Below are 14,591 nucleotides of genomic sequence, written 5' to 3' on the forward strand. Positions count from 1 at the left end.
TTTTTTTGGTCAAAAAAAACAACTGGCATTCATTAAATGAAGGGGGTGGCAAGAGACAAACAACACAAACAGAATAACAGCACACGAAACGACAACCAAAACCAAAAAGAAACACACAAAACAGGAAAATAAAGCACACAGCAAAATCAAAACCAGAGACTGAAAAGCACCACAAGCCCCCAAAACAGACGCCTAAAGAACACCAGCTAACCGTTCCTCTTCTTCTCAAACCCATAGAAGCCACAAACAGAGGAAACTACAGCTTTGAACCACCCACGCCGGAGATTCAAAGAACCTTCTCCGCGACTTCAAAGCCCCAAAGCTCTCAGCAGTGGCGTCTCCAGTCCGAACAGTCTTCAGCCACCAGATTTTCAACAGAAATTGGCACCTCCTCAACCCAGAAACATGGTGAGGTCCGCCTGCGCCCCTATAAAACCAGAGTGTGAGCCGCTCTATTAACAGTTCTCGGGACAAACTGGTAAGTCACTTTGTCCAAATATTTCTCAAGCCTCCGAATACTCTGAGGGATTGGTCTGAGTATGGATCTGTCTTCTTTAACAGTTGTTAGCTTCTTTATAATCGTAAGCGAATCCCCTTCCAAGATGACCAACCTGAAGCCCATATCAATCGCAAAAAGGAGAGCACGTTCACAGGCCCTGGCTTCTGCAACAAACGCATCTGCAACATCAGTATAGGGGTAAGTGCATGCACCCAAAATTAACCCCATATCGTTCCGGGCTAGAACAGCCACTGTAGAAGTATTAGAGTCTTCCTGAAAAGAGGCATCAAAATTAAGTTTAGTAAACCCAGAGGTCGGGGGTTGCCACAACGTAGACGCATTAGATAATGGGCTAGCCACTGGAACTTTAGGCAAACTCAACTCAAAAGCATAACCCTGCACAAAACCTACTAGATCCTGCTGGGAAAATTTTAAACCTTCATAAACCACTTTATTACGCGTAGACCAAAAGGCCCAGAACGAGATAACTAACAATTTCCTGGTAGCATTATCAGCTGTGATAAAAGTGTTGACTAACTGATTTTTCCCATCCAAGGTACCTAAGTTGACATCAACCGACAGGTTCAGCGAATGCCACAACTGCCTCAACACACCACAGGACCATAATAAATGATCAATATCCTCCGACACCTCCTTACAAAGAGGACAAACATTGGCAACCTGCACTCTTCGCTTCACTAAATTGCTGAAGTGGGGAACATAGTTGTTAAATAACCGCCACATGTGAATCCTTAGTTTAGCCGGGACCTGTAGGTCCCCGAGCGCTCTGTAGAATATCTTGTAGAGGCCACAAGGTTCTGAATTGTAACCATAGAGTTGTCTATTTGCTGTAAGTAATACATGATACCCACTTTTCACCTAACGTATCGTAGCGCCAAACCATTACATCCTTGGCTCCAGAAGACTCAAGGGGAATGTTGAAGATACGAGTAGCTTGCTCATCATCAACAAATCAACGAATAATGTCCTTATTCCAGGTACCCGATCGAACATCAATAAATTGGTTCACAGTAGTCCAGTTAATATCTATACCTTGAACTGAAATCCTACTATTACCAGAGCCAGGTAACCAAGGATCGTTCCAGATATTCACAGCACGACCACTACCAATACGCCAAATTAAACTATCAGCGATCAACTCCCGAGCACCACATAAGCTTCTCCAGGTAAAAGAGGGGTAAGAACCAATCTTAGCAGCCATAATATTAGAAAACAGGTAATAACGGGCTTTAAAAACCTTTGCAAGAAGACAATCAGGCTGCATGAGCAAACGCCAAATTTGTTTAGCTAACAACGCTTTATTAAACAAAAAGAGATCCCGAAAGCCCATACCACCCTCAGATTTAGGAATGCATAGATCACGCCAACAATTCCAATGAATACCTCTAGTCGATTTACTATGAGACCACCAAAACTTGTTCAAAATAACTTTCAACTTCTGACACAATGTTTTCGAAAGTGCAAAACATTGCATGACATAAATAGGGATAGCTTGTAAAATCGCCTTAATGAACACCTCCTTACCGCTCATCGAGAGATACCGAAGGTTCCAACTCTCAATCCTCTGTCGAAATTGATCCACAAAGTTTGCAAAGGCCCATCTCTTATTTCTCCCAACCATCATTGGCAGGCCCAAATATTTCTCAGGGTTTGTAGCCATCCGAACTCCTAAAATGTTAGTGATCGCATCTCTCAGTTTGACCCACACTCACACCAAAATAAATAAGCGATTTATCAAAGTTAACCTGTTGACTCGAATGCACTTCATATTTCTTGATAATGTTTTGAACTAGATGGGCCCCTTCTACTGTGGCATCTTCAAAGAGGATGCAATCGTCAGCAAACAGGAGGTGATTAATCGTAAGTTTGTGCCTTCCAATCAGTGCGCCTCGCATCAGATTTTTATGTTTAGCCTCAGTCAACAACAAAGAGAGGCTTTCAGTACATATTAAGAAGAGGTAAGGACTAAGTGGGTCACCTTGCCTCAGCCCCCGTGAAGGAGAGAAACAATCACCAACACCCTCATTAATTCCCATCGTATATGTAACTGAACATACGCACCTCATGACAAGAATAACCCAATCTGAATGGAATCCCAATTTTAACATCATGCCCACCAGAAAGTCTCATCCAATACGATCATACGCTTTGTTCATATCAAGCTTCAATGTAAAGTTACCACGTTTACACCGTTTCCTCATCTTAAGTGAATGCAACACCTCATACGCAATTAAGGTATTATCCGAAATGTGTCTCCCTGGAATAAAAGCTCTTTAAGCTTCATCAATACAGAAATCGAACATACTACTTATCCTAGTAACTAGGACTTTAGCAATGATCTTATAAATCACATTACATAAGCTGATCGGTCGAAATTGAGACAAGTTTTTTGGTTTTGCAACTTTTGGAACTAAAACAATGTGTTTTATTAATAGTACTCATATCAATCTCCCCCCTTAGAATAGCTAAACAATAAGTAGAGATGTTTGCTCCCACAATGTGCCAAAATCTTTGATAGAACAAAGCTGGGAACCCGTCTATTCCAGGGGCCTTTAAGGGCGCCATAGACTTCACCACCTGACCAATTTCATCCTCTGTAAAAGGCCTAATCAGCTCAGCATTCATACTATTAGAAATCTGTTGCTCAACCAACCCAAGAAGCCTATTATCTCCTTCTGCTTCAGAAGCTGTGAAAAGATCACTAAAATGTTTCGAGGCAACCTGCAACATCTCTGCTGGTTGCGAAACCCACCGACCAGAGCCATCTTCTAACCCCACAATTCAAGTACGATTGTAACGTGAAACAACCATTTTGTGAAAGAAATTAGTATTCCTATCACCATGTTGCAGCCAATTGACCCACGCACGCTGTGCCCAAAACACTTCCTCTTTGTCAGCTTTCAAGTTTAATCCTATCTGTACCTCCATGATTTTAGACAGAACCTCATCAGTAGGAACCTAGTCATAAAGATCAGACAGACATTTCTCTATAGCCACTTTCTGTCTTGTTTTATCATGATTTCTTGACCGACTCTAGAATTGAAAATGTTTCCCTGCATTAGCAAGCTTATCAGGGACACTAGCGACAGGATCAGCCCAAGCTTGTTGAACGATCACTTTAAAAGATTGATCAAGGCACCACTTTGCCTCAAAGCGAAATAACTTATTCTCAACAAGCTCACCGCAACCTAGCTTTCCAACGATATTCATAAGGACCGGACAATGGTCAGAGAAAGAATGGCTTAAATGTGTAATTGAGTAAGAAAGGAAAAGGTTCATCCAGCTCAGATTCGCCACTCCCCTATTAAGTCTCTCTCAGATATTAGTAGACCGAAATCTGCCTCTTTCCCACTTGAACCACCGGCCAACATATCCCAAGTCATTAAGCCTGCAATCCTCAAGAGCATTACGAAAATCTGCCATTTGTCGTTCTGACCAAAGTCGACCTCTCTTTTTTCTCAAAGAAACTTGTAATCTCATTAAAATCACCTAACACAATCCAAAGAGAACCTGGATCATTATCCAGTTGCCGAAAAAGTTCCCAAGAGCTCCTCATATACCGTTCATCAGGGTTCCTATAAAATCCTGTAAACCGTCAGGTTTCGCCATTTTCGTTGTCATGAATATCAACGTCCACATGGAACTAAGAATAGCTTCTAAGAGATACCAAGGAAATACCTGTCCAACCCAAAGAAAGACCTCTTGATCCAATAGCAGCAATATTAATACCATTCACAAATCCACACTTCAACCTAACCATTTCCATTTTTTTTTCAGATAACTTTGTTTCCATGAGAAACAAAACTCGAGGATTAATGGCCCTTAATTTATTACGGAGCCTGTTGATCGTCTGTGGCCTCTCCAAACCACGGACATTCCAGCAAAGGATCTTCATTGTGGCCGACTGCTCTGACTTGCAGAGTTAGCTGATATATCAAAATTACCCTCAATAGAGCTATGACCCGAGGGGTAAACAGGGACATTAGCCACACGCTGTCGTTTTTTACCTTCCAACGAAACAATCAGATCATTTTCTTCATCAGCCTGCAAATCCATAGGCCCAAGTCCACTATCGGCCCCACCCACTTCTCTTAGATTCCTAGCTGGCCATTTAACATTCCCCTCAATTACCGCCGCATAATTAAATCCAATGGGAATCAAATTGGGATTAAAATAACCTTCAGCCAACACACCCCCCAGATTACGCTCAGAATCCTTATTATCAGTTGGATTAAAGCCCCGAAAGGTCCTTGCCTTATTCAAAATACCATATTCTGACCCATCTGCTTCCCGCAACCACTTACTAGCCGTTACATTCTGCCGCCGGACCGCCGCTCGGAGAGTAATATCCCAACCAAAAACAATTTTAGAAAGCTCGACTACTGTGCGAAGCGGACAAAAACTTTCACCATGCCCAAGTTTGCCACAAATAAAACAAAACAGACTAAGCTTTTCATACTGGAATCTGGCATAGGTGATTCGGTCATTACCAATAAGGATTTTCTTTTTCCTCCTCAACAATTTTGATACATCTAAACAAACCCGGATACGCATGAAAGTTTGAAATCCTAATGGCGAAAACGACGTATCATAATCAATAAACTTTTCTACGAAATTCCCAAATTGCTCAGCCATGGAAACTGTCATCAACCCTAGAGGAAAATCATGGATTTGAACCCAAAAATCTGCCATATTTAATGGCACAGTCAAAGGATTCTCTCCCGCCTGGATTCTGTGAAGCAAAAGCATATGGTTATTAAAAAACCATGGTGTACCCGAAAGCACTCTTTGGATGTCGACTTCATAAAAGAACTGGAAAAGAAATCGTTTTTCCCCCAAATCAGAAATACAGATTCCTTTAACGGGATGCCAAAGATCTGCCAAGGTATTCCGTAAAGAAGGAAAATGGACTAAGCTATCGGTCAAACAACATCCCACCAGGCAAAGGCCATACGTCTGATCAACAACACCAGCCTCCTCGTGGAACGCCTCCTCTTCATCATCAATCAAGGTCAAGTTAGCCAACTCCTCCTCCATTGTGCATAAGAAGAAATAACAGGCCGTGTAGCCAACTCTCCCTCCATTGCGCATAAGAAGAAATAACAGGCCGTGCCAAACAAAACAAAAACCCTAATAAAATATGGAAAACCTAGTCAAAAAACCAAAACCGCGTGTCACACGATAGACGAAAACGCGTGTCAAACGACAGACTGAAAGGATTGAAAGGACAGAATTCTTTAATCAATTAATTAAATTAAATTAAATTTTTTTTTAATTTTGAGTTCAAATTAAATTAAAATTTTAAATTTGAATAAACTAAATATTAAACTATCTTATTTCACTCACATTTAACACCCAAGTCAAACACTTCTACTTTTCTCCAAAAATTTTACTTTCCCAAATCATCAAAACCTTTTTCCTTTTATCTCTCCCAATTTTTTTATTGTCCCCAAAGCGGGTAAAACTTTTCCCTTTCTACTTTTCTCCAAAACTTTTATTTTCTCTTAATCCCTAAATTTTTTTCCAAATTTATGTCTATTATTTATATTATTAAATTAAATTTTATATTTTATTCTATTTATATTATTTAATTATTAATGATGACATAAAATATTCGTGTTAAATTTTTTATTGGTATCAATTTCACATTTTATTTTTAAAATAACTTTTATTAAAAAATCACATTTTTTACATTTAATATATTTTTTAATTTCAAAATACACGGTGATAAGAATCAAAATATGTAACACCCCTAACCTCTCTCCGTCGTCAGATTTGGGTCACGGGCATTACTAACAATTCAAACAATTGATCAATCATAATTAAACATATACGCTAACCATTAACAACATAATATTCAAGGGCAAGTCATAACGATCAAATACTATCATACTAGAATATTATACAATCGAATAACCAATTATGCTATGTAATGCTAAACTTGGTCTTCCACTGTCTATACTCTTATCACTATTTATCCCTTCGGATGCATACAAGACTATTCCAATTATTAGCATCAGAATAATAGTCCGTACTTCGACTATGATTATCTTTTTATTTTATCTTCGATTATGTTAGTTGAATGCACTTAATTTTGGTTTGTTAATTCATTCCAATTCAGAGTAAAAGTTACTCTTATAGCCCCAATTTCAAGCCTACAGGACCTTAAAAATAGTTTTAAAACAGGCATAGACTAATTTGGGACAATTCTGAAAGTTTAGAGTCATTTTCGAAAATTCCTAAAAATACGGGACACACAGCCGTATAGCCAAGCTGTGTAGAATGCCCTAGGTCGTGTGACTCTCGAAGTTGGGACACACGGACGTGTCTCAGCCTGTATCCTTACCCGTGTAACTTACTGACTTAAAACACACAGCTGTGTTTCAGCCCGTATAACTTACTAACTTGGGCCACACGCCCATGTGCACAAAAAATTACCTTAAAATTCAAGTTTACCATTTCCTACTTATTTCGGCACTAAGCAATTTAATTACCAATCGTTTAACCAATTCAAAACACAATTAGACATGCCCAAAATATGCCAAATTCATCACCTAATATGCCTAACCAATGTACCCTCATTGGTACCACATTTTATATGTTTAAATACATCAACAACACATCAAACATTCAAGACTTTCATTCATATCACATTTACCATAGTTGAACTAACTTTCAACTCCTAAAGTTACCAAATTTGAATGTAAGCAGCTACCAAGCATTAGGCTAAGCTATCATACCAACATTGCCTCAATTATAACCACATATATATACAAGTATCTATCATTTAACTAAGAAACCAAAATACCATCATCATAAACATATCAGCAAGGACTCCCTAAGTACATGCCATTACAAAATAAAATATCACTATACTTGAGCTCGAGATTTGTTGTTTGATGCTAAGTCTATGCTACATCGAAAACTACTTAGCCTGCGCACGAAAAACAAAGCTCCACACTAAATAAAACTTAGTGGTATTTCTATAATCTAAATAATATAATCTTGATATAAGTAATTAAAATGAAAAATGCAACGAGTAAGCTATGTACATGTGTTTCAAATCAATAATATAAATTTACTCATTCCTTATTCACATCTACTAAGGTTTTCACATAGTCAAACACATATTAATGGCATTTCATATAGCATTTGCATATTACAACTCATGCAATGGCATGATTCATCTCTTTACTCAATACTTGAATCCTTTTCAAGTTCCACGTCTCATTTCATCATTTCATATTTCATTTCTCATAATTCAATCCATATTCATAATAATATACTATTTCATATTTCACTTCTCATCTTTACCATTTCAATATTTTTTTATCTCATTTCCATTTCTTAACCATGTCATTTCAATATCGAACACATAAAATTTATCGTTTATTTTCCCTATTAACACGACTCGAATTCGGACAGATACACAAATCCAACTGACACACCAGTTTGGCACCTAGTGCCTCATCGGATAAATCCGAAGTAATAACTGCGTTCAGCGCTATATAAATTGACACACAATGCCTTATCGGTTAAATCGAAGCAAATTTGTACCCAATGCCTCATCGACTCGAGGTCGACATAATCCCTAAACTCTTCTTATCGTATGGCATGCCATTTATAATTTTACCAAATCAATCCATATCAATCAACTGTGAATTCAATTCAATTTCAAAGTACAAAAGTACTCACCTCAAATGCTTACCATATGCAACAATTCAAAGTGTAATAATTTATAACTTAATTCAAATTATAGAAACACAAACCATCAATTACGAGTTATTAGACGTCGATTTTATCCTTCTCCTTTTTACTCGAGGATTCCGGTACGACGTTCGCTACGGAATAAAACAATTAAAATACATTAATATTACACAATTCAATTTCAAATTAATTTTCAATTTTCAAACTATATTTTGCTTATTCTTCAATTTAGTCCCTAAACCGAGACTAGTTTTTAACCTTTACATTTAACTTTATATTTTTATACTAATTTCACTCTAAACTAAATTTAGCTTTCTTTTTTTGAATTCGACTCATTAATTTTAAATTTTTCTCAATTTAGTTCCTATTGCTCAAAATCAACAATTTATTCCACAATTTAGTCCTTTTTCATTTCTAACTTAAAAATCTATCTATTTAATCCTTAATACTTAAACTATTCAACAATGTTGACATCTAAAATCTTGAACAATACTAAAAATTACAATATAGATCGGGTAACCTTAGGTACCGAATTCCAAAAATTAAAAATTACAAGAAAATGGACTAAATTGTACTAACCAATTGAAATTTGAAAGTTAAAAATTACAAGTGAAATGACAAAAGACTTGTGTTTACCGAAGATGTCAAAAGGGAAGGTGCAGAGGGCCTTGGCTCCAAAAATGACAAATTTATAATTTAATATTGTGGACATTTTACTAAATTTATAAATTAATTCTAACTCAATCAAGAAAAATAATTTAGCTTTGCCCCAAACTTGTAGTTAAATCCCTGGTAAGGACCTATTTGATAAAGGGTTGGAAAAATTCAATCAACTAAAAATTAATATTTTCAACAACTTAAACTTTTAAACACATCTGATAACCCATAATGAAAACTACTAAATATATTTTTCCTACAAAAAAGTGCGAAAATTTATAAGTAGATAGGGACTTACTTATCATTGATTGAATTATTTTCAATTTATTCTTACTCGTTTAAGATTATATCACTTTTATCAAATAATCTAATTATATTCTATATTTAATTTTAAGCAATATACCAAACTAATTTTTTCAATACTCATTTCTTTAATACTTAATTTTTCAATTTATTGTTGATGCATCGACATTGTTGCTAGTGTAAGAGGATGTGAATAATTTTATTTGTATGATACATTAAAAAGTTTCATTTTGTTCTCATTTATATTATAATATTCTTAAATTGTTTTATAAAGAATTATTGCATAAATTCACTATAACAATTGATATTATTGCTATACTTGGCTCAATGCTCTTTTATAGAGTAAAACCTTAAAAAAATTAACCCAACGCACCAGCATAAACCTAAGTTAAGCGGCTTCTATTTTATTATTTCGAGGGAGAAAACAAGCCCCAAAAGCTAAAAAAGTTAATAGCATAAAGCAAGAAAAGTAGGACAACAAAACCTTGAAACTTGCTTTTAAAATAAATGTATACTTTAAGTTTCCCCTAATGATTTCCTTTAATATTTGTGTTTATCCTTCCACCAAATTTGATTTTGAGGATTTTCTTCCTTTTGCTTTGTAGATTTAAAGATTTTTGGAATCTATTTTCAAGATGTGGGATTCCTTGTATTTGTTTAATGTAAACAGCATTCCATATCTTTAAAAATATTTAATTTGAAAATGCAATTGATATTCAAACACATCCCCTGTGCTGTCTTAATTAGTTTAAGCTCCAAATTCAATATATATATACATTAGCTAATAAACAAATCTGTGTTGAAATTACAATATATAAAGTGGTAGCTACTAGGGGCGAAGCCAGAACAAATTTTTAGGGGGTCGGATAAAATTTTAATTTTTTATAGTTTATATCTTTATAATTTGTAAATGATTAAATTGGATTTTTATAATTTTAAGGAGGCCAAAGTGCAATTTTATCTTTACTAATTTAAAATTTTTTGAAAATTTTAAGAGTTAGAAGAGCAAATTTACATTTTAGTAAGGGTCGGAGAAGGGCAATCACTCATTCTTAAAACCAGCATTCTTAAGACCAAAGAGTCGGAAGGGGGAAAGCTCTCCGCCGTCCCTGGTTTTCCTGTAGCAGGATCCTCCGGAACCACAAGAATCCTTAGTTAGAATGGGATTCCAACTCAACACCTTTTGAGATTAGGGGGGCCGAGACCCATGCCAGCCCCCTAACTTCGCCCTAGTAGCTACGTTGATAATTCAATATCAATTGAAATTTGGAAGGAAAACAAACAGACAATAGTAATTAAAAGGGTAGAGATATTACAAGATATACACATAAGCCCAAGTTTTGGAAGTTATTGACGCATTAAGGCCTCCTTTAAATGGGTGATGGTTATGGTGAGATGAAATCTTTTATTTTACTGTTATTACTAAATAAACGCACTACTCATTTAAACTAAAGTTAAATATGAGGTTGAAAATTAAAGTCAGTGGGAAGAAAGCAATTAGGGTTTGTTGGAAGTCATAAACACATCTCAATCTTAAAGTTTAAGCTTGGCGCCGAAGCAATGATGATGAATTTGATCAAATTGATTTGCCTATACTTGTCAACTATTGGTTGTTGGATTGTTGGGAAATCAGTGGAATTTGATTGTGAGGTCCAAGTAAATTTATGGTATGAAACCTTTTTCTAATACTCAAATAAATTGTTTTTTTTTTCTTTTCCAAATAACGTGACATTATTTGAATATAAAAATATATGCTAAAGTAAAAATAATCATTGCATCCAATGTTTGTTTTCCGCTCAAATTGCTACTTTAGATTATGTGATACTACATGTAGGTTTTTTTAGGTTAGGAATTAAATTATTTTTTCAATAATTTATATTTTTATAAATTTTAAAGGATTAAATTAATTTTTTTAATTTAGAGTTAAAAGTGTAATTGTATTATTATTAATTTTAAATTTTATACATTATAAAGAGTTTAAATGAAAAATTTTCTATTTTAAGGGGGCAAAACCAGCCTCTAAATCTGCCCCTGGCTATATGCTTTTTGTAAAGCCCAAAATCTGCCCGGGCCTATACCAACAGAATAACCCAAATAATAAACCCAAAATTAACAGTCCATTTACAAACTCAAGCCCAAACCCAAATAATAAAAAACCTAGCCCAGGAAACTAAAATTTTAGCAGCAGAAAACCTTGGCTTTTCTTTGCGCCGTATGCCTCATCGTCTGCCACTCCCAGCGCCGCGTGCTCTGTCAGGCACCTCTTCGCATGCTCGCCGCCACCGTTCGCCCATCACTGGCCCTTCACGCGTGTCAGACCTCCTGCAAGAACAAACAACAGTCCAAACAACAAAACGACAAAAGAATAAATTTAAGTTCTTTTTTAAATCGGCTATAAAAGGCCGAATCAAACGATTGTATTTTGGTTCCCGATTTTTACGAATAGAAATAAAAAAGCAGAAACTGTTTATAATCTTTCTTTTTCTTTCTTTTTATTATTATTATTTTTCTTTTTTAAAAAAAACGAAAATAAAAAAGGAAAGCAAAACTTACCTGAGGGAGATTCGCAGCCCCGTCGTCGGTAGTCCTTCACCGTCGTCGGATTCGCGTTCAAAGGAGGGGATTGAACCATTTTCTTTCGGACCCTCGGGTCAAGAAAGCCCAACCCTTGAATACACCGCGAAGCGAGGGCCTAAAAGGCCATCTTTTCATCACCGGCCTTTGGCCTCGGCGGCGGCGCGACCGTTCGTCGGCAATGACCATGGCCGGATAATGGAGGGGGCTGAGAGGGCTTTCAGTTTCTTTTTCTTTTTGTAACAGGGGCTGCAAATGAGGGTTTCTAAATTTTTCTTTGTTTAAATAATAAAAACAAAACGGCGCCGTTTAGGGGAAGAGATCTGCGCATTCTTGCCCTAAGGGTAATTTGCGCATTTAGTCCCTCCATCTTGCACTGAAGCGCAATCTGACCTTTTATTTTTTTAATTTGGGGCTGCGAATTCTGTGTCTGTTTCAATCTGGTCCTTAGACCATGCGCAGACTCTCACTGCGTTTAGGTCTGGGGAATATTTCCCTATAGATCCCTCACGCTTCGAGCGTGTTTCAGTTCAGTCCCTTGCAGCCTGTTTCATTTATTTACAGTTTCGACCCCCCAGATTTTTGTTCGTTTCCAGTTTCATCCTTGGTTCTTTAATTTCTTTTTTTTTCTTTTAAATTGCTTTTGTTTATTATTATTAGTTTTGTTTGTTTTGATTTCATTTTTATTTGCTTTCTAAACTGTGTAATTTTTTATATATATTATTTCATTTAAATAGTTTTATTTCATTTTATTTTTACGTATTATTTATATTAAACCATTTTTGTTTATGTGTATTATCTTAAAATTTCTTTTCTATATGACATTCCATATTTTTTATATATATACTATCTCCTTTAAGATGTATTATATGTTAATCATTTTAAAATTGTTTGGTACCTTTTATTCGACTTTGCTATTTGTCTTAATTTATTTATTATCCATTCCAAGAATTCTTATATATTCTTTTTATGCTTTCATATGTGCATATATATTATTATTTATCTTAAAATTTTTCATATATAATATTTTTAAATTGTTTTGTATATGATTGATTTTTTTTCTTTTCAAAATTTCTTTTATTTATTTAAGACTCATTTATTATCTTTTAAAAAATTATCTTACATTTATTTATTCTAATTTACTTTATACTACTCATTTTGAAGTTACATATATGTTATTTAATTTATTCATCTTTGTTTATTAATACCAATGTTTAAATAATGTATGTTGAGTGATTATTTTCATTGTGTGTGCCATTGGTGTAATCTTATTCATGTATCATTACTCTGCGATTATTATTGCATTGTTAGTTCACGTCCTTGTATTGTAAATTAAGCATCAACATAGTTATCCAACTTAGATTGCTTTATCATTTTTTTTTCTAAATAAAACAAATCCATCTCGTTCGAGTATTGTACTCGCAACTATTCAAAAAAAGAAAAGTTTTAAATTAAGGCAATATTTCGCGTTTGGAAACTCGAGAAAACGTGCCCTAACATGCTGGGTTTCGATTTCTCGTTTGACTAAATAGCCAAATATCCTCTTAAAGCTTCAAGGTATGGTTTCATTAAACTATAAGGTGATCTTGGTTTTGATGGTTTAGAGTATCGTGTCCTAACGTGCTGGATGTGATATTCCTTCGGAACAAGAGAATCTTATGTTTCAATTCACGATATCAGATTTTCTTTTAAGGATCGTATTTTTTAAAAAAACTCTTCAAATTTTCAATTTTCGACACTAAGACACTAATTAATCAACTAGGTACCAATTTTGGGCGCATCGAGGGTGCTAATCCTTCCTCGTGCGTAACCGACTCCCGAACCCATTTTTCTGAATTTCGTAGACAAAAATCGTTGTTTTAATAAAATCTAAATCGTTTATTAAAAACAACCGTTTTACGAGGTGACCCGATCACACCTCATAAAAAAGGATTGGTGGCGACTCCCATTTTTCGTTTTATTTTCAAAATCTAAGTCGACCCCGTTTTCATCCAAAAAAATGGTGTCAACAGCTTGGCGACTCCACTGGGGACTTTAAATAAGAGAGTCAAGCCACGAGTTGATTGCTTTTTGTCTTTGTGTCAAAAATTGAAAACTTGCTTTTTGCCTTTATTTTGGCTTTTATTATTTGTTTATAATTACTGCTTTGTTTAGAGTTTAGGTGTATATTTCTGCACATTCCATTGCATGACCGTTGGTCACACCTTTTAAGTGGGAGTGAGAAACTACGCCTTCGTGAGGTTTTCACCTCCGCATGGGATAGTGAATCGCTTCCGGGATACATCCGTACCTATGTCTTCATGAGATTTTCATCTCCGCATTGCCATAGAGAAATGTATCCCCCTGAACCGAACTCGGTCCGCATGAGCCTATAATGGGTGAGGATCGAGGAATCTGCTGGTTCGGGTACCCTTACTTTAGAACCAAACCTCATGTAGTGAACCTTAGGAGCCCATCCTAGGTAGAACCACTTCGAACCCCTAGTATTCACCCAAATAGGTGTTCTATTTATTCTTGCTTGCTTTTGCTTGGTACTAACCTGTTTTCTTTTTGTTATGATTGCATTGCATTTTCATCATAAAAAGAGGTGTTGATTCACGTTTAGTTGTTAAATAGAGAGCTTGTCATAAGGAAATGGGTTTCTTGATAAAGTGGATAATAATACGGTTGTCCGAATGTGGTCCAAGAAAACGTGATAAGAGAAGGATGATAGTTTAATGGAGGACCACACAACCATTGCTCCGTGGCCCGAGAATTTAATGTGACAAGGATTATTCGAGAGCCGCTGAACTTTCTTAAAAAAGAAGCCAACGAGCACCATGAGGTTTAG

The 14,591-nt window shown here is 35.7% G+C and overlaps 1 protein-coding gene and 1 long non-coding RNA gene across 4 annotated transcripts; one reads left to right on the forward strand and one right to left on the reverse strand.

The window, feature by feature from the left end:
- Positions 1–8: 8 nt before the first annotated feature.
- Positions 9–2,630, forward strand: LOC121229152 (uncharacterized). 3 transcript variants are annotated; one of them, XR_005926767.1, is made up of 5 exons: positions 9–478; positions 562–697; positions 1,056–1,497; positions 1,580–1,697; positions 2,314–2,630. It is a non-coding gene; the product is annotated as an uncharacterized lncRNA (long non-coding RNA). The 3 variants fall into 3 exon arrangements; XR_005926768.1 differs by having other exon boundaries at positions 1,580–1,686; XR_005926766.1 differs by lacking the exon at positions 2,314–2,630 and having other exon boundaries at positions 1,580–1,832.
- Positions 2,631–2,758: 128 nt separating this feature from the next.
- Positions 2,759–6,013, reverse strand: LOC107957005 (uncharacterized). The gene is made up of 2 exons (XM_016892433.2): positions 4,199–6,013; positions 2,759–4,095 (listed from the first exon to the last, which is right to left on the reverse strand). Exon 1 carries the CDS (start codon positions 5,609–5,611, stop codon positions 4,412–4,414), a length of 1,200 nt encoding a protein of 399 aa, XP_016747922.1. The 5' UTR covers positions 5,612–6,013; the 3' UTR covers positions 2,759–4,095; positions 4,199–4,411.
- Between the last annotated feature and the right edge of the window lie 8,578 nt (positions 6,014–14,591).

Source organism: Gossypium hirsutum, chromosome A05 (genome assembly GCF_007990345.1).
Source record: "Gossypium hirsutum isolate 1008001.06 chromosome A05, Gossypium_hirsutum_v2.1, whole genome shotgun sequence".
Taxonomy (NCBI): domain Eukaryota; kingdom Viridiplantae; phylum Streptophyta; class Magnoliopsida; order Malvales; family Malvaceae; genus Gossypium; species Gossypium hirsutum.